Below are 20,308 nucleotides of genomic sequence, written 5' to 3'. Positions count from 1 at the left end.
GTGTAACACACCATTATTGCGGGCTTCTTATCTCGATGACATCATTCCAGTCGTCGCGCGATGTGTTCCCCAGCGCAACGACCATCGCGTGATGAGACAAAACTGTGCGCGCATGAATGATAACCCTTGTTGAAAACACTGTCAAGAGCAGTGCTTATTTAGGAAAGAAAAGGTTGCGTTTAGCTAAGGTAATGTTTGCGGTAGGGCTTGCCTACGACCTGGCGAAAGAGAAGTATAGCGTAAACGAGGAAGATGAGGATAGACACACAACACATTATGTACTCATGTTACACTGCCATTACCTCTCCCTCCCTATCCTTCCTGCTGCGCTTAGATTCACTCGGGCAATGCAAATGATCAGCGGGCCTTAGTGGAGCAAGCTCTCTTTTTCAAGCTGGACTTGAATAAAGTTTGCCGCCTCCTTCGCTCGTAATCATGTGACTAGTCGACGCATCTGGTTGGTTCAACTATGTACGCCCAAGATAGTACCATAGATGAAATAACACAGGCATAATATATGAAAAGAGGTTTTTGGGTTGCAACGGATGCCAGGATAACGCAACATATCCAAATGCTGCTCTAGTCACACGAATTAATGAGAAAGCATAATTATAGAGAATTTTTTCCCCGTAAGTTTCGAGGCCACGCCACCTTGTTCGCGGAATCCGTAAGCCATGGTTTCGCTCGACAAGTGACACAAACACGATCAGTAAAAAAACACTGGTTTATTCCCGGCAAAAATTCCTTGTTGGGCGGGCAATTACATCTTAGCAACAGCGTTTTTCATGAAGAAAAAAACAAACAAGGAGACACTTCGCATCATTCTGAGACGAAACAGCATCGATATCTGCATCCCCTTCGGTCACGCAGACCACCACGTAATGCACCTAATGAACACAAGCACTCATATGCACCATTTGAACTATTGTGTTTCTCCGCCAATCACTGCGCGCGTGCTGATTGGCTCAGTAGAGCACATATGTGCAGTTGACCCGCGATCCTCAGTTGATCGCGTCAAGCTGTGACGCCACCGCGAGCTCCTGCTTCTACGTGACCATTTTCCTTCTGACTGGCGGTTACGTGACTGAATGACGTCGTCAATTTTTCCGTTACTGACACCGAAACAGAAGACGCCATCCTTGGCAAGCCTCCCTCATGAGGCAATCGCTGCAAAAAGAGAGAAGTGCGAATGAGCTCCTGAAGGGCGACGGCATATGAACAATAACAATCTGCTTCGTAAAATACGGGCAGTTTTAACCTACCCTCTACCGGTCCCGAGCCTAGATAATCCACCTAACTTTGCAATGTCTACTTTATCTCTATCTCTCAGGTGAGCACAACAAACTTGGTCGCGTAAGGGCGTGGAAGACAACAGTTTCCTTTGCTTGCTCCCTCGCTGTCCTCGACGGCAAAAGAAATCAATTCACGCACGAAAAATATTAGGCATGCTTGCCCTGACATCCTGGTCAACCTGCAAGTGATGTTCATCTTCCGAACACATGCGTCAGCGCGAAGCTTGTTTGCGTGTGCCTAAGGTCGCAACAAAATGTTTGATGACATTTTGGTGGAACAGGGAACAGACTTGGTCCACTGCTGTGGGCTCGCGTTAGAAATGAGAGGCCCGAAGAGTAGGCTCACTTCAGCCTGTAATTACTTTACAGTGATTTCAGCATGTAATAGAGCGAGCGCTCATGGAGGCCAAAGCATTGACGCAGAATAAATGTCTCTGAATAACGCATGCTTCATCATCACAAACAAATGGAAAACTAGGGACTAATGCGTAGATGCAGCATTTATTGCCCACCGGTGATACAATGGATACAAGCTTCCCCTTGCCTGGTGCTCAGCTTAATCATGGTGAAATGATTGGGAAATGGGTCTTTGACCCGACCTTGAGTGGAAGAAAAACCTTGTGCTATGGCGCTCTATGGCCGCAGATGCCTTTGCGCCATAAAAATTCAGTATCATGATCATGTAGCATTTATTGTTGATAATTAATAACACTATAAACAAGGGTTTCATAAGAAGTCGTGATGGTTAATAGCCTCAGACGTCTCTGCGTTGTCATTTAAATTAAGATAACTTTGAGAGCTATCACAGGACCACAGTTTGGCTCCCTTGCTGAGCAACAGACATACATTCTGAGTTCAGCGTGCTGTGGATCGCAAGCTTAGCACAAAGCCGTAGATCCACACGACATTCACGCTCGACAAAAGATGATGTAATGGGCGCGAGGCTGCTTCCAAGTACCAGCTGCGTTCCGCTATCACCAGTACAGATACTCTGCAGCGGCGACTAATCAAGGCTTTACGCTTCAAAAGTTATTGGTTGGTGACATTGCCCCTGTCGGAAAAGAAAAGCACGAAGCAAAATCCTTAACTACAGCAGGACAGCTTCTCTACACCTTGGTGTTTGAGCAGTGCCCTTAGACTCATCTCCAGAGGTCAAACGGCAATGAGGAGATGCTTTTGCTTAACAGCTAACGTACAAAAATTATAGCCGCTTACCCCGGTGTACGAGGAGACGTTAGAACTAGCCGATTCGCGAAATGTCCCACGATCACGCTTGTGTTATGGAAGGGCTACAGTGAATGCCACAGAACTCCAACCACATGAATCCGAACAGTTGAAGAAGTCTGTGCAGTCTGAGATCCGAAATGTCTGTGCATCACTGTCCGGGTTAAGGCCTCCGGTTTTGAATTCGGTTGGTCAAGTTGGTCGCCGCTGGAGGGCGCAGACTAGGATGCAATAACTTTTTCTGTTATGTTATATAATTGCTACGCTGGTGCATTCTTAATCTGCGAAGCATGCGGATGGCACGACGACAGCGACGACGACGCGAAACCGAGGGAACTAGGATCATACAGCTACCACTGAAAACAAAAAAGCTGACGGCTGTACCTCATGACCAGCTGCGAGTATTCCCCTTTTTGCTTAGTGGAGAATGGACCGTGTGCGTCACGGAAAGTAAGTAAAACAAAACGCCACGGTGGACAGAAAACCGAACAGAAATCCAGTCCTTTCCCGTAAGCGAAGCAGACGGTTATATAGATGAGACATGCAGGACCGGGAGAAAGATCAAGGACAATGGCGTATGAAGCAAAACGTGTCGTGCAGTAACGGTGCGCGACATCACCTTTGCATTTGAAGCAACAAGAAGGAACTACCCTTGTTTTACGAATCGCAGGTGCTCGACTTCAGTGTCTTTGGACATTGCTTGTATTCACGCCCAAGCAGCATTCCAGGGTTTTCAATGATGCGCAGAAAGAAATGAACCGGAAAATTCGTTAATGGTAGTGTGTCATTCACCCGCGTACATCGTCACCATCTTTGTAGGCCATCACGGAAAATAATAAATACATATTTTTAAGGCCACCCTACGCCGTTGGCGACATATGACACTTGCTCGGACACCACGCTGCACTTCTGAGCATACGTCGACGCAGCGCATACCGTGGGCAACAAGAGGCAGAGAGACGCAGCTATATTGAAGGGCCGTGGCTAGAATGAAGACTCGCGAGTTCTTTAGCTAGGTCAACGGACACACACATAAAAAAGAGCTGCGCCACAATGCTTGTCTAGTCAGTCTCAAAAGCAGGGCATAGCATCAGAGTAAAAAAGTTCGAATGTAAAAGCAGAGGACGTTCACAAGGTTGACTAGTCCTTGACCGACGTGGTGAATCAGAGGGAGGACGAGATGAGGAGCGAGGCGGAATCGTGCGAACGAAGCCGGGTCACCTCGATGCAGTCGTCCATGTGGCGCACCAGGGGAAACACGTCCACAGTGACCATGACGCGCCGGAACTCGTAGGCGAACGTTAAGAAGAAGGCGAGGAACACGGTCACCAGAAACCACTCGCCCAGGGAACTGATGAGAAGCTCGCGGAATCCCTGGTCAGAAACACAAAAGACCAACTGTGAATTAACAGCGGTGTGGTTTGTGGTTTATGGGGTTTAACGTCCCAAAGAATTTAAACGTAGTGTTTAAATGTTTAAACTTCCCAAAGAGACACCTGGAGGGCTCCGCATAATTTTGACCACCAGGGGTTCTTTAACGTGCACTGACGCCGCACATTACACTCGCGTCTAGCATTTCGCCTCCATCGAAATACGACAGCCGCAGACTCGATCGAACCCGCGTTTGTCTGGTCAGCAGCCCGACCATCGTAACCATTGAGCCATCGCGGCGGCCACAGTGGTGTATACAATGACCACTCAGCAGCAGTGAACACAGTGAATGTAGAGGCAGTTATGTCTATGGCTGCCTTCTCCCTATTGAGACACGACAATGGATAATTTGTCCAATATATCAAACAACGGAATCGCAAGTATGGCAGCCATGTAAGGAGGTTTAGTGGCGCAAACAGCTCTTTCGCGGGTTCTCTTAGGACCAGTGCTCCTACCTAGCAAGTATGACCAAATTCGTGTCGCCCCCCCCCCCCCCCCCCCCTTCAGGTGCTCTCGGGAAGATGGAAGTCAGTGCGAGCACGTTTCTCGGTGTCAGTCAAAGAGAGTCCCCTCTTGTGGGACTACCCAGGCCTGGAGGTCCTGGCAAAGGCCTGACGTGCATCGGCAAAGGCCTGACATGCATTACGACAGACGGTGGAGCAGTTTGAAGCCCTTTGCAGCGCTCGTAACAATGTACCCAACACACATAAGCACATATTTGAGAAATGCATGCTGCAATTTTGCTCCGTGCTTCAGAAATTTCATAGTTTTATCTATATTGAACGTTTCCCGAAATACACACAAAAGTTATAAACACAGCAAAATATATTTCAGTCATGTTTGGAGGCCCAAATCATCATATCCTGAACGTATGAAAAGAATGCGGTGCTAATTTACACGCGCCTCAGGAAGATAATGTGTGTAAGGTGCAAAAATAAGAGCCAAAGAAGAAATCAAAATTACGCAAACATATGAACAAAAAAAGCACGCTCAATATTCCAAAAATAAGGCTGAAGGCGCCGCGCAGTGATTGTAACCAATGACATTCAAGCAATACCTTTTGCAAATGAATTGTATTTGAATCGTTAAGGAGCAGATTCACTAAGAAAAGAAAATAAAGAAAGTAAAGAAAATAAGATCCACACATACCGGGTCTCCTGGCTCACGAAAGTGTTTCGGCTTATCGGTGTCTCCCTCGACCCAGTTACGTTCTCCAACAAACTGGTAGCACGCAGCTGGAACATAAATCCTGTAAAGGATTTCTAACCGCTCACGGAGTGATCGCAGTTTTTTACATCATGTATATAGCCCTTAAAAAATGTTTTTTTTTTTACACAGATCAGCAGGAAAGGGCAATCTTGGGCTAAATTTTGAAATGCCATGAAAGGATACTGAACACAACGGCGACGACTGATGCAACGGTGAGGCCGAATCTCACCCACACCATCGTCTTGGCGTAGTGCTCTGGGCAGAGGCAGCAAGTGAGGCCCGTTTCTAGCATCATGTAGAGAACAGCGGCCAGAAACATGGTGTAAGCACCAGCATTGTGGATTGCCCGGCTAGTCAACACCTGCGCAGTAGCGAAAGCAACACAGTTACGACCGTTCCCAGTAAGGAAAGCATCAAGAGATGGCTAAAATGCATTGCCTCCGCATGAAGAGTATGTCTATCACATGCTATTAACAAGCATTTTGAGGACCCCACCGGAACAACTCCCCGAAAGCACTTCATCACTTAACCACACTCCAAACTGGTACGCCTGCTGCACTCTTAAGTAGATTTCATAAATTTCCCAAGCATCATGAGTGGTTCAAAAATGGACGAACATTTCGAGGTTGTATAGAAGCTTTCGTTAACGACAATGTTAACTTTACCAACGTCTTTTGTCACTAAAAAGTAAAGAAAGAGAGAAGGAAACAAATAGAAAGAAAGAAAGAAGGAAGGAAAGAAAGCAAGAAAGAAGGAAAGAAAGCAAGAAAGAAGGAAAGAAAGCAAGAAAGAAAGAAAGAAAGAAAGAAAGAAAGAAAGAAAGAAAGAAAGAAAGAAAGAAAGAAAGAAAGAAAGAAAGAAAGAAAGAAAATAGGAAGGAAATAGAGAGGAAGAAAGGAGAAAGAGAGAAACTATATACACCCTCTCTTTCCCTTTATGTTGTAACGCTTTTGGAACCCTAAACGAGAGAAACTATACTGGAGTTTTGCCCGTCTGTGACAATAATCTAAACTTAGTCATCATCATCAGCAGCAGCAGCAGCAGTCTGGCTGCGTCCATTTCAGGGCCTTCCCGTGTCTTTCCAATTAATCCCGTCTTAAACCTTAGTATACAAGCCTAAATATCAAAATGCATGCGACCGATATTTGGTCTGGCTGAAAAATGGGCACAGTTCGCTACATTTACTGTCATAATGTCCTTGTAGATTCAGAGCAAAACTGTTGTGAAGACGAGCTTTCTGCACCTCCTCGTCCGACTGGTACGTAAGGTGTTACTTAAAGTATTTTTTGATTGGCTCGTATAGACCACCTTCAAACACAGTGCAAACTGCTGTCAGAGCAAGGCCTGTCCAGTTCGCGCTATATAACAAGTGCATGCTCACGGGATAGGCGGACACGATGAGATTTCCACAGACGGCGACCAAACCCGCCATCAGAGAGGCCACGTTCAGAGCGTCGACGATCCTCCGGCCGCAGCGGTTCAGGTTGCGAATGACGACGTACCGAACCAGCATCGTAGTGCAAGCTGCATGTTGGGTCAGTTGAACAGCGATTAACACTGGGAACAAGCTTGAAACATGACATAGGCTTGCAGAAGCATGTTGCCTAAAGTTAGCACCGTCTGTGCGGAGCACAAAGCAGCATGCGCGTGGGCGATTGTAAGGATCGAGCATTTGAAAACAGTTGTTTTACCTACGCAACTCTTTTTTTTTCTGCGACTCTTTCATTTTAATTTAGGTCTCGCAAATACTCGCAAATAGTCGCTCTCGCAGATCTACTATCTGCTTTTTGTATGCTGATTTTTTTTAGTTTCGAAGTTGCGATCAATTCTGCGCTATACTTAGATAGTAGTAGTAGTACGAGTACTTTATTCGACCATAATTTACAGGCCGAGCATGTCGACCGCCTGGGCGACCGGAAGTCGCTGTTCTTCCTCCCCTTCAGCGCCAAGCCAGTCGAGCCAGGTGGTGATGGATAAAGAAGGTGGGGGGGTAGGAACCCGACCGCTGAGCAGTCGGGCAGTAGAAGAGGCAATGGGCCAGGTCCGCATAGATACAGGGGCAGTTGGGACAGGAACAGTATTACACTTTTACCAAGTTTGTAAAGCGCGGTACTGACATAAAGCCGCTGAAGTCTCCGTTCCCGGACATACAACAGCAGTCAGTGATCCTTGTGCCTGCTTCTCGAAGCCGTATCTCAGGCAAACAATTGCGCTCGACAAAAACAGCTGAACATGCCAACAGCTAGCGAAGAAGGACGAACCCTCGATAAGTTCGCTACATCCGCCTGCTGCGCAGTAATTGTCATTCACGGTTATCCGTTAACTATCACATCATCAATTTCCTGCATTCAACTGGCCTCCAGTGATTTGGTGAAGCCTTGCAACAAACATGCACTAAGCCATGCCTATCCTCGGGCTGTTGCCACCAACGTTTTACGAATGACCGATATGCGCAGCATTTCCACTTTGCAAATGGAGAATTCCAGTCGCAAATGCCAGGCGCTCCAGCCGCTAAAGGGCAGAAAAAAAAGTTGAGAAAAAGGTCAGAAAAAGTTGACCCGGAAGTGCTCCGAACCGACGACTGGAATTCACCATAAATTCATGAGAGAGCATGAGAACCTTGTTAGTCGGTACTTTTCATTCACAAAAGGTAGTATTCGGTGCAAAATACTAACAGAATCGTTCCTCATCCTTATATTGCATTCCTTCGTGTACTAAGGCTTTCCAACGCTACCACTAAAAAGCGCTTTCTGGAATTGGGAGTATGTTACGATGCTTGCAGTCTAACCTAAACATGGCTGGCAGCGAGAGGTCACCTCAGATTGTTTTTTTTTTCTTCACAGAACTTGCTGTACTGAATTACAGTAACAAACTGCTGAGAGAATGGCACCGCTGAGCAACATATTAGAAACAGCTATAGTAGGATACAAGCTAAAAAAACAGCAGTTGCTAACACTGTGCCGCGATCTGCGGCGTCTTGTATTACTCCGCTGGGCAATCGCAACAGTAAACGAAATCAGCTTTTTAATGTTCGACTACATCAAACAATCCACGTATCAAAATTCTAGAGCTTAAAATTTTTTTCTTGTGACAAGCTTCTTGTTTGGGTAACAAGAGGCGTTTAAGCAGCGGACTACTTTTTTGTCGTGGAGGAATTCTGCGCGCGGAGGCTGAATGTGGGCGGAGCATCACTGCAGACAAGTTTTATCCGACTACAATCGCTAAGGGATGGAGCGGAACTTTCGACACAGTCCGCTGTTAACAGTAATAAAATATAAGAAGTGTAAACTTACTACCAAGCTTAATAGGCAAGCAAGGCGAGGAAGTGTACGAATGACAGGTCTACTTTAGGAGGTTTATCAACACGCAGTTACGCACCCAACACGGATCCGAAGTAGAGCAGCAAGCTGAACACTCCGCTTTGTGGCGGGGAGGCACCGGCTTCGCTGAAACAAATCGGCACTGATCTCACATGCTGCGCAAATTTTGTGAATGCAACTTTATAACAAAACTAAAAAACTATTTGCTTGCACCAATCATAAACTGTTTTTTTTAAGCCCTGCTATAGTGACAACTTTGCGCGATTATGCAGAATTCTGAACGCAATGAACTACTTTTTCTCGCCTATAAGGACTAAATCTACTTGCAATAGGATTACTGTAACCTCCAATGGAGCAAAACGAAAAGCGGCTAAACGTGAGTGAGTGGTTCGTGCTAGTTCAACCTAATTATAGAATAAAAACGCAAAACAGACACACTGAAGGGGCTGTCGGTTGTGAACAAATCTTGCCCCCAGTGCATATCTTTTCTTTACAAGCCATGCAAATGCTAAATGAAGGACAACTATAATATTGCTGTATATTGACACGTGTTCCGTGTCCAGTTTCTTTCTTGGTAGTTTCTTTGACGCAAGAAAAATAAAGAATAGGTGTTAAAGAATAGATCAACAAGAAATGAAGTTGAGGTCATGACGTCTTGCAAACTTCTTAATGTCTTGGTTAAACAGTTTTCTCGCAATAATATTTAACATTAGAATGCAATGACGGCTTATTCGATTAGTCCGCTGAGTACGGTAGCTGGCGTAAGGATACTAACTTAGCGAGTCTTCAAGCAATAGGAAGTTAATATTAGCACAGGAATTTCTCTTTCTGTAAAAATGGCTCGGTTGCCGAACTTTGCTGCCATACGGTTTGAAACGCCGGAAATTACTCACAGAAAAGATTCGCTTGCCAAAAACATTTCGCTCAGCGACAACGCAGCAATCAGAAGGAAAATAGATTACTTGAAAACAAAGGGTACGTATGAAAGGAAGTCAGCATTCATCTGAGTATCATTGTTGCTAGTTAACTGTCTCTGAAGACTGTACTGATAGGAAACCGCACGTGAACACCATTCATCTTTTAATCCGCAGCGAATTTTAATGTACACTCGAAAGAGCAAATTTCGGTTGACTTGCAGTTCTAGTGACTTACTGTACCTTACCAGCCAGCCAGAAAATTCTTTGATGGAGTGACAGGTTAATGATAAACACAAACTTGCAAGAAGAACTTAGCAAGTTTGAAGCAAAGATATGAATGGCAAACAAAATGCATGGTACATGGACCGCTAACAAATCACGTTGTTACGCAATTTCAAACAAAAATGGCAAAATACAACAAAAAACAAAGAGGAACACATGAAAAATGCCCACGATTATTCAGTGGCATTTAAAAATGTCACCAGCCTCCAGTGGAAAGATCAGTGGCTGGATATGAAAGTGATTTGGTCAGGGAGATCAATTTTGCCGGCACAAGTTAAAGCAGGCGAGGTGAAGTCTCGCTTTGCCACAAATGAGCTTATGCTAGAATTATTTAGAATTCTTCCTGTTGAATAGTTAAAGCAGTATACCATGTAGCCATACTCTGAATGGCTTGTAACACCCAGGTTCGATCATTTGGATATGGTAACTATGTAGAAGAACTTCTTGCTGGGCGAGTTGGTGCATAGCTTTCTTGGGATGGTAATGCAATCCCAAGAACGTATGGCAACTATGTCTGGCGACGATATTAGTTAGTAGAAGTATAAGTTGGCGAAGACGACAATGTGCAATGCAAAGCTCGCGAGAATGTACATATTAGTTCGATAGCAGCAAAAGACAACGATGTGCAATACACTGCAGCGCGAGTGTGTGTTGCAGTTTAACACGAGGCGTGATCGGCTGCTGCGACAGCCTAGTGCTCTCGGGCAGAGGCCTGCGAAGCAGATCTCTTCGCGCCGCTGCGGGTCCGAATCCCAGTCGCTGTAATGTTTTTGCTTATTTATTTATTTATGGTTTGGCTCGGTTGCAACGCCCGTGGCGACGCGGCTCAACCTACGAACGGGCGCTGAAGAGCAGCGCTCTACAAAATAACAAAGGCGACAACGCTCATTTTGTTCTCTGAGAAGCTCTCAGAACGAGTGGAAGCTTTCTCTTTACGAAGCCGTTTGCTAAAACCAGGTTTGCGCAAAAGTTTAAATTTCAACCGAGGTTCACCCAGCGGCACTGCACGACCGATTCCTGGCGCCCTCGCGAGGCAGAAACCCGAACGATGTCACTCTCAGTCGAACACGAGCAGTTGCCGGAAGTACCTCACCTGGTCTCACCTGACGCAGTGATCTCACCTGATGTACGGTGCATACACGGTCACGGCTCCGGTGAGCGCAGCCCAGGTGTAGGCGATCAGTGCAGCACCGATCAGGCTAACCGCCACCATGGACGGCACCCAGCCCACGCCCGCGCACATCAACGTCACGTCCATCCTCGACGCCGGCCCGGGCCCGAATGGTTAGGCCTAATGGTTGAAAGACCCGATCACTTTCGCTTAGCTAGCGACTCGGTAGTTTCGACGGCACTGGCGACCGACGCCGGTTCTCTAAAGAGCGGAAAAGGTGAATCTTTGCAGTCCAGCTAAACAGGTGAACCGCTATCGCCGCGCCGAACGCCCGGGAGAGATCGCACACAATCGAAAGCGAGATAGCGCGCAGACCGACTCACCTTTGCCCGTATCTATGCGCGAAGATTAGACACAACTCTTCGCTTTCCCTCCACCGCGGACTTATCAGCAAGACAGTACGTTTTTCGTTCGGTCGGATTAGATATGTGAACAGAAACTGACGGTGTCAGTAGCGTTAGGTGGATTCTAGCTCATCCAGTTTGCAATTACATTTCAATAGCGACGGAAAGAAGCACCCAGCACCAAACGCCACCTTTTGCAATGTTGGGGTTACCGTTGTGCATTTGTTACCGAAATACAAAGAACAGTTACTAAGAACCACTACAATCTTACAGGAATCTTTCAAGGGACTCAGCAGAATTTCCATGTCGCCTTGCTGACTTCTCACACTTTATAAAGTGTGCGTGTGACTGTTGCAGTGACGCTTAACGCACTTAGTGAAGAACTGAAAGATCCAGCAGACGATATGTGAAATGCGCAGCACCATCCCTTAGCGGTCCGAAAACCAAGACCTACTGAACTACAGACCTGCACATATGGCGGGGTCCTATGGAGCAGCGTGCGCCAACTTTCGTTAGCTTATTGGCCGTTGAGGGCGCTCGGTTGACCTGTTCGTCTGCTGTCATCATCATCATCGTTTGCCAATTTGAGCAAGATATTTAATACATTTGTTTCGTCTTCTTCTGCTATCTTAACATCAACGATAAAAATATCCACAATAACGACTTTTTTCGCTCTGGATGAGTATAAAAAACGTCTTTCTTTTTATCCGCTTTGTTTTCGTCAGCACCACCGTGCCTAGCATAGATACATGGATGTTAATGATTACGTGGACAAACGACGAAACTGCCTTGTTTGAAATAAAATGATGGAGGAGGCCATCTTGTTCAACAGGTATAATGTAGCGCCACGCTTCCCGTAGGTGCCTTTTCCTAGCGGCAAAAGGCATGAACTAGAACATGCGCGCTGGAGCAGTGCCAAATGTGCAGGTCTGTAGTTCAGTAGGTCTTGCCGAAAACTAGGCCCGCCATGATGGTTCGGTCGAGAAAACGAAACCACTGCCTGGCGTTGGATAAAAACGGCTGCATTTCGAGCGAAATGTGAAATTCCGCTGCACTGTTACGCTACGCCATGCACTCTGCCAGGATACTACGATGCGTTCGGGAACCACGTAGACGTTTCATCTTCTCATTTACCGTTTTTATTACTGTGCGCGAAAGTTTTATAACAGCATGTGTAAGCGGGCCGACCCATTTACAGCTTTCGCTCGCTGCGCTGATCATTTACAGAAGTTTATAGGCGATTTTTTTTTTCAAATTATGATACGAATCAGACTATTTGTTGTCTGTGATCATAAGAGGAGCCAATTTCGTGCATTTAATAACTCTCCGGTAGCGCATGTGATCGATCGGACGTAAACATATCGACACGCACTTGAACCACGAGTTAGACGGGAGAAATTCTTTACAGCCGGTGTATGCCGATGTGGGTCAAGCATGTAGTCCGGGCGCATTGAAAAGATTTCATTAATTTACCGGCAACTCACGGCCATGCGCATTCAGTGCGCTTCAGCTTCAAAACTCGATCGGTCGGACCATGACGTAAACTAAAGTGCATGCACTAAGAGCCATGCGCCGATTACAGCTTAGTTCTCTACCATGTTCAGTTATTTTCATAAGTGCTAGCAAAACTTTCTTGGCCTTGCGGGCACTGAAGTCCGCTGTGTCGTGCGGTCACCCGCGTATGTTATGGGCATACTTAACCTTGGGATATGTAATATACGCTATATATAAAAACTTATGTGCGAATGTTTTACTTCTTCGGGCTGCCTGTAATCGATATCCACACGATGCAAGCTCAAAAAAAGGACGCTGTGTCTTTAGCCAAGCGCGCTTTTCATGGCATAGGGAATGTCCCTACAACATCGCGTACAGGAAATAAAAAACAGAACTGTGTCTTCGCTCGTGATATTGCGAACAATGCATGCGTTTGCTTTTATCTTTTTAGTGCCGACTGTTAACGGCCCAATACCTGAAACACACGTTTTCCGCCTCGTTTAAAATGCGGCGCTAGACACCATGACAGGGAAAATCAACATTGGCAACTGCGCCGGGCTCTGAAACAGTGATGTTGAAAAGCGCGGATGCGCATTGCGCATTATAGTTTTAAAGTGATGACATTGCGCAGCTGGCCATGTGTCGTGTGTGATTACACTTACTGTATGCAGCTGCTAACGCCGGAGCGCACGAAAATTAGCAGTGCCACAGAAGTTGCTTCAGGCCAACGTATGCGTACATACCAAAAAAAAGGAAAAAAATCGCTCACTTGGAAATTAAACAGCGGTGATAGTGCGCGACGCTTGTACCGATGCCTAAATGCGTGAATTAAAACCGCAAGGCACAGAGTGACTTTTCTACGCACTTCCCGGTGCCTATTCTTGCCATCTTCTGCGTCAAACTTCAAGCAAAGTAGAAAGAGGACGTGGTAGAAGCATGCTGGCGCTGAGTAAACAACAAGAAAACTTGGATTTTGAAATTCTGCTCGTGAGACTCATGACAGCTTCACCGATATCAAGAAAGCACTTCAGCAAACGACGCACCTGCTGACCGAACCAAGATGGCAGCCAGAACGGGCGCGGTGTTGCTGCAGGCCTCCAAGCAGTTTCATTTATCCTCTACTGCAGTGCATACTTCTCTCGGCGCGAAAAACAAAGCCAACAGGCGCTACAGTACCCGCTTTGTGTAGTTGTCAGGATTCTTGCCATTAACTTTGATTACCGAAATCTTCGGCATAAAGGCCGCGGTCCGCGCATGCTTGAATTTCAGTGATTTGCTGACTACCTATAGGTGTGTTCTACAAAGTTTTCTTTTCAATATCGGTCCGTATGCTATGAAATTCCCAACGCTTATTCTGTTACCAGGTTTTGTGATACTTGCGCATTCACGCTCATTGTTATACGCTGAACGCCACCTGGCTCCTGTGAACGATGTACTGGGCGCGGATAATCTAGTAAAAAAATTCATCAAAAATTGAGCCCTGCTAACTATTACACCGGGTGTGAACTTTACAACGCAACTACGGGAATAAAAAACGGCTGACATTTTATTTTTATCGCGAACTACGCGTTACGCAGCTGGCTAAGGTTGTCGTACCGGTTAAAATCGACATAAACTTGATGTCATTACTAGGCGCTAAACGATGTGCTGCCGCGATAATGTGAGAAAGGGAGGACTACAGGGCAGCTTGCTGCCGCAAGTTTATTGGCCCCAGTGACACGACCCGCTTAACAAATGCACGAATGACGTCACATACGGCCCTTAATTGCTGCTGGGAATCGACGCAGCCGCGAAAACAATGCATCGCCTGGCACAGAATAGGAACAATTGGAGGTCGCTGGACGATGTCTTTGCGGTGTAATAGACTCAGCTCAGCCGATGATAATGACTACACACGGTTATGGTGCATGCAGCATATGAGGTCCGTTACTGCGCGGCTGCTCGAAATGGTTTCTGCATGACGTAAATTCATATTACGAACAAGGATTAGGAATAATGAAGAGGAAAGTGCATGGGTCCGTCGACTCGCTTCAACTGGGCCTTTAACACTGCCGCGTGGAGATAGAAGAGTAGGAGTAGAAAGAAGTGAAATTAAAAAGGTTTGAGGGGACACTTAAGCTCCGCCTTAAGGGTATGACGTGATAGCGTTAATGAATTAATGCCCCATTAGCCCATTGGCCATCTTCTGCTTTACATTCATAGGTCGGTGGGAATCCTTACACCACTCCTGGCGGAGTGATGCAGCGGTTAAGCGATGCACCAATCATTAACTGCCACCTGCCACTGGGTTCAATTTACTCGCAATCCGATGAGCAAGTTGTGATGACGCCACAAGGTCACGTGACCGAGCAGATTTTCTTCATAACGGGAGCCTTAACGCGTTAAAAGTTTTGGGGCACCGTCGCTGCCACAGCGCGCCTCTTCCGAGGGTGCCGCAGGCGATTCGGAACTTTCGCAGTGGTCTTATTTCAATGCAGACGAAGTACAAAAACGCCCTTGTGTTGTGCGGCCTAGGTAGTCCAAATTAATCTGAATCCTGTTATGGCGTCGCTCTTTGCCCACGTTCACTTGACGTCACGAGCCTCGGGCGTGCGTCCGTGCGTGCGCGCGAAGGGTGCACCTAACAGCGGCACACGGCGTAAGGACTCCAAGGCTGTGGAAGTAGTGGGAAAATGTATGTTTGGAGTCGTCTCCACGCGACTGCCTGCTTATTATTTAACGACGGGTCTGGTGCCTGCACCAGCCTGCTTTCCAATCTGTAATGTTGAGTAATTTCACCATATTTTGTGATAAAATACTCGTCAGTATAGTTTGCAGTTAGTCGAGAGCAAGCGCGGCGAAGATGTCGGGTTCAGAGTACGCTACCACATCTACATAGACTGCTTCGTGGTCAGTGTACTGTGCGCCGTCGTAGATGAGCAACCCTAGCCGCGCGTCTGCCTTTGTGGATTTTTGAATGCATATGATTGGGGAACGGGTCACCGTGACCTGTCCTCTTAGGTTTGCATGGAGGTGTTTCATCGGAGCTCTCGTAAATCTCTTGGTGCGAACGAGAACATCTTCGATGAAATTCGTCACGTGATTCGCACTTTTCAGCTACGGTGGCGCCCCCACGCGGTTCTTTTCCGAAACGGTCTGCCGGTGATCGGCGTTCGCAGTGCAAGCAGCTACGCTTCGCGCAGTGGATATGCCGACGCGAAAAGTGTGAAGCAATCATTTGTGTAGTGTCCCCCAGTGCAGAAATCGTGCCGTCTGAGATGAACTGAGCCTGCACAGTTCCTCTAGGTACAAAAAATTGAAAGGACTTTGAAGCTTGGAGCTGTCGATCAGGAATGAAGTATAAGTGATTCAAATTCAATGGTCGTGTACCGTGAGAAATCTAGAAAGATTTCTTGTGGCGTTATCTCGGTGAGTTAGCCGCCACAGTGTGACTGGTTACGGCGCTCCTCAGTCCGGAGTTTCATGACTTCAATCAAGGATCTTAGCCCTCTGCGGCCACGGCTGACAGCCGGTACCGTGTCGTCGCTACAGATTACCGAGTACTCCGACATGACGCCAAGAATTAAAAAAAAAAAACATAAGCCGGCTAGAGAGTTTGCATATATGTGTTTTAAAGGTGTGGTTTGAATGTGAACAGTTGATATTTTGACCGTGGTGGTTATGAAACATTTAAACGTAGCGGACCCCTGTGCACAGTAATGTTTTGCGACACGTTCTGTATTTTTCGCTCGTTATCGTGTTCACGTGTTCTGTAGATAGGGCGAGGTTAAAGCATTAGATTAGTGCCGGACGTGGCTGATTACTGTAATTTACGATATGCACTCTACACGTGTCAGCAGGGCTCAATTTCTTCTGAAAAACGTTTTGTTCACTAGACTGTCCGCGTCCGATACATAGCCCAGAGGAGCAACGTGTGCGACCGGCGCATAAAATTTATCTGCACACACCTCAGAGCGATAACATTCTAATAGAATAAGCGTACGGAATTTCATTGCAAATTCGGCGATATTGAAAGATACTGTAGTGTCCGCGCCTATAGTTAGTGCGCAAAGCGCAAAATTTAAGCTTTTTTACATTACAGCCCGCGGACTGTATACCCGAAATTACGGTACATTGAAGTCAATTACTTAGCCATTCATGTTAAAAAGTTTCAGTGCAAATTAATGCAACAGAGGATCGAAAAGAGGCGCATGGAAGTGTTTATTTAGTCCCCTGCCTTCCTATGTGTTGTATGGTTTCAAGCGCTTAACGGATCATATGGCTGACATTGAAAAGTGCCTCATTCTCTACGACGCACTTCTGCATTTGTTCAGCGAGCGGCAGAATCGCTTCGACATTCACAACAGGGCTGGGAGCTGCACGCTCCTGCATACGCGCGCGCTTCCGTGGCACCTCCATCACCGTTCCGTTCTCCATGACGACTAGGGTGCCTCGATGTCAGCGCTGGCATCGAGGCACCCTAATGACGACGATGTCGCCGCGCCACCTATAGGCGCTGAAAAGTGCGAATAGCAAAGGGAAAGCGAAGGCCGCTTCCTGCGGCTGCTGCTTGCTCGCCTCTAAGTCACCCCGTAGAGGGGACCGAGTTGGTCTCGAAACTAGGCTGAAAATAACTTACTGGTTGGTGTCAGTATTTCTCAACTTTTAATCTCTTGGTGTACCGCTACGTTGAAGAGTGGTTCTTCCGGCGGTAGTATGGTCCGGCCATCTGAAATGCTAAGACCGCGTCTCCGATTTCCTCGAAAGTGTTACCCAGGTAGCACGCAAGGTCTTCAAAACGTTTATTTCAGAGAAAAGCGGATAAAAGGACTTTTGACCGAAATAAACGCTTTCAAGAGGTCTTTAAAGCCAGGATTCGATCTGTCCAAGCAATATGCTTAAAAGAAGTCTTTAACCCTTTCGGCCCTGGTGTCCTATAAAAAGGACACTAAGCAAAACGGCTATGTCATGATTAAAATGCCCAATAATCTGAGACAAGAACTGAGCCGACTCCCAAGACATCCCAAAAGCACAGGCATCACTTTCTACTTAGTCTTCTTCATCGTAGCGCCGAGAGTAAACGAACAAAATGGCGGAAGATGGGAATGGCGGCTACAGTGGTAAGTGATAATTTTGCCATTTTTTTACTCCATATCTAAGAGAGTGTTCGTGATTTCAATTTTGAGGTTGTTTCAAAGACACTCAAATATTCAACAGTTGCAGAACGTTTTCTGTGTGGTTAGTATATTTGTCGCAGCACGCCGCAATGTGTGTGTCCTATATATAGGACTTATTTGAAAGGGTGTGCGCTAAAAAGACGTACACAGGAAAAAGATAGAGACGACAGGAAAGAAGCGCATCGTCTCTATCTTTTTCCTGTGTGCGTCTTTTTAGCGCACACTCTTTCAAATATGAATATGTACCAACTAGCCCGTCAAAAAGCTTTACTAATATATAGGACACCAGGCTTCAGTGGTTATAAACCACCGGCGCGTGTTGCATGCAAGCTCAGAACATTTTTTTGGTAATGCCTAATTTTTTTTCTTTCTTAGTGCAGAGTTGACAAGACAGACTTTCTTAACCGAACGTTCATTCGCAGCCGAGAGTGGACACTGCAAGTTATCACACATTTTATCAACCTCTCCGTGACTAACTCATGGCTCGAGTACAGGCGTGACGCTGAAATTCAAGGACTAAGAAAAGAGTAGATAGATTTGCTCGAATTTACTCTAAGTGTCGTGGAAAGTCTAGCAAAAGCTCATTCTGCTGATCTGCCACGGAAACTTGGAAGACCATCCTCTTTCTCCCCTTCAGCCACTCAAAAGGCAAAATTGCACAGCCCAGCGACCAGTGCACGGCGCAAGATACGATCAAGTTGGGCACTGGCCGCTCACGACCGACGACTAACAGTGATGAAATTTGCAAGGATGCAAAGGAAAGCCAAAAACCAAGTGTGAAAAGGGCAACGTCCACCTGTGCATATCAACCACAAAGAACTGTTTCAAAACTTTTCACACGCATTAAAGGGGTGGAGACACCAAATTTTGAAACTATAAAAAGCCTCCTATGGGATTCCTATGTATGCAAGGACACACACAGCCAGGTGTTGGACACAACAAACGCTTAAAAAATATTTTAATTCGGTTCCAAAGATTACCTAAATGCTCACTCTCACGATCTAGACCCATCGCTAGCGCCATCAACGCTGACGTCACAAGGTGGGAAGAGAAATTAAAGTTTTAGTGACGTCATACCAAAATACAGTGACGTACGATGAGCGGGGCACAGCCGCGTGAGCGCAGTCGACGCATCAGCGAGCCGCATTTGCTGCTAACCGCCCCTCGCTCGGTTTTCGGCGCGCCGTTGCGAGCAGCGTCGCACCGTCCGATTGCAGCTCGCCGCCTGCGTCCGGCCTGCTAGATGTCAACGGCGGGCCGCTCGCGGCAAACGCAACGACGGGAAGCTGCAGCCAATGCGAGCGCGGAGAGCGGCAGCGTCATGATGACATAGGGCGCACTCCTTGGAGCCGGGCGGCCTGCGCCAGTCTTCGTGCCGACCGTCGTCATCTGAAGAACGCGATAGTATTGTTTGTTCACGTTCATAGCAAACCCTGGGATATATGAATATCAAAAATGCATCGTTTCTGACGATCGTTGGCAAATACCGAGTTCCTGGTAGAAGTGATGACTGCGATGCAAGCAAATTTCATCCCATAGCCGGTTTTGTGCTGCTGCTACCTGGTGCGGTTCGCCTGCCGTCTGCTAGTTCCGTTACTCAAGACGTCGTGGAAAGCGAACATATCTTTTATTATGGGACGAGTTCAGAGTAAAGGGGTGCCGAGCGGAGCACGTTTCTGAGCGCTGGCCAGTCCCGAAGCGCCCTCAGCTGCGAAGTCAATGTTAAACCAGCTAGGCCTAGCGACGACTAGGGCAGTCTGGGACCAGCGCGCAAGTCGTCGCCCGGCGTTGCCGCAGGCAGTGTCGTTGCCGAAAGATCCACTTTTAGCACAGTCATGCTGTCGTATCTCGAATCTAGGAAGCATATCCTTTCTGGTAGCATGGCTGTTTTGTATTTTCTTGTGCGGACGTGAAGTACGCCGAGCCTGCCGGCCGGTCGGCCAGCCTGGATACCGTCTGCCGACGTCATAAAAGCGAGCTGAAGAGTGTTCTTGACGTAAATAATAAACCATGGGACAAGAAATGTGAAAAAATTGTCATTTTTGAGGATCGCTGACTAATACTGAGCTGCTGGTAGAGGTAACAACTGTGATATGAGCAAATGTCTCGCCACAACCGCCTCGCAGCTGCCGCTGGCCCGACGTTCGGGTCCGGCTCGCCTGGTGCCCGCTAGCTCCGCTGCCGAAGGCGTCGAGGAGATTGACCATACTATTATTTTATTGTGAGATGATGCTGTTGACACTAAAGCTATTTGTGAAAAGTATGCCTTTTATTATAGCGCAGGCGACTTCCGAAGCGCCGGCCGCTTGCGAAACAGGCTATAGGCCTAGCGACGACCACGGCAGCCAGGCAGCAGCAGAGCTCGTCGCCCTGAGCGCCCGCGAGCGATGCCGTTGCCGAAAGCTCCCAACATAAGCAGGCATACTTTGTCGCTGCTCGAGTATAGTTGGCAGTTCTAATAACAAGGC

At 46.9% G+C, this 20,308-nt stretch overlaps 1 protein-coding gene across 3 annotated transcripts; it reads right to left on the bottom strand.

The window, feature by feature from the left end:
• Positions 1-595: 595 nt before the first annotated feature.
• On the bottom strand, positions 596-11,138 carry LOC149371036 (DNA damage-regulated autophagy modulator protein 1-like). Of its 3 annotated transcripts, none has more exons than XM_089564344.1 (7): positions 10,797-11,138; positions 8,535-8,597; positions 6,538-6,680; positions 5,340-5,517; positions 5,097-5,182; positions 3,738-3,890; positions 596-1,167 (listed from the first exon to the last, which is right to left on the bottom strand). In XM_089564344.1, exons 1-7 carry the CDS (start codon positions 10,810-10,812, stop codon positions 1,015-1,017), a joined length of 792 nt encoding a protein of 263 aa, XP_089420470.1. In that variant the 5' UTR covers positions 10,813-11,138; the 3' UTR covers positions 596-1,014. The 3 variants fall into 3 exon arrangements, with proteins under 3 accessions (XP_089420470.1, XP_089420473.1, XP_089420462.1); XM_089564336.1 differs by having other exon boundaries at positions 601-1,167; positions 8,535-8,602; XM_089564347.1 differs by lacking the exon at positions 3,738-3,890 and having other exon boundaries at positions 597-1,167; positions 8,535-8,602.
• Between the last annotated feature and the right edge of the window lie 9,170 nt (positions 11,139-20,308).

The sequence above is a fragment of the Amblyomma mixtum genome, chromosome 1, assembly GCF_055824585.1.
Source record: "Amblyomma mixtum isolate Tamu chromosome 1, ASM5582458v1, whole genome shotgun sequence".
Taxonomy (NCBI): Eukaryota; Metazoa; Arthropoda; class Arachnida; order Ixodida; family Ixodidae; genus Amblyomma; species Amblyomma mixtum.
Note: the sequence above shows the minus strand (reverse complement) of the source record. Positions and strands in the feature narration are given on the sequence as shown.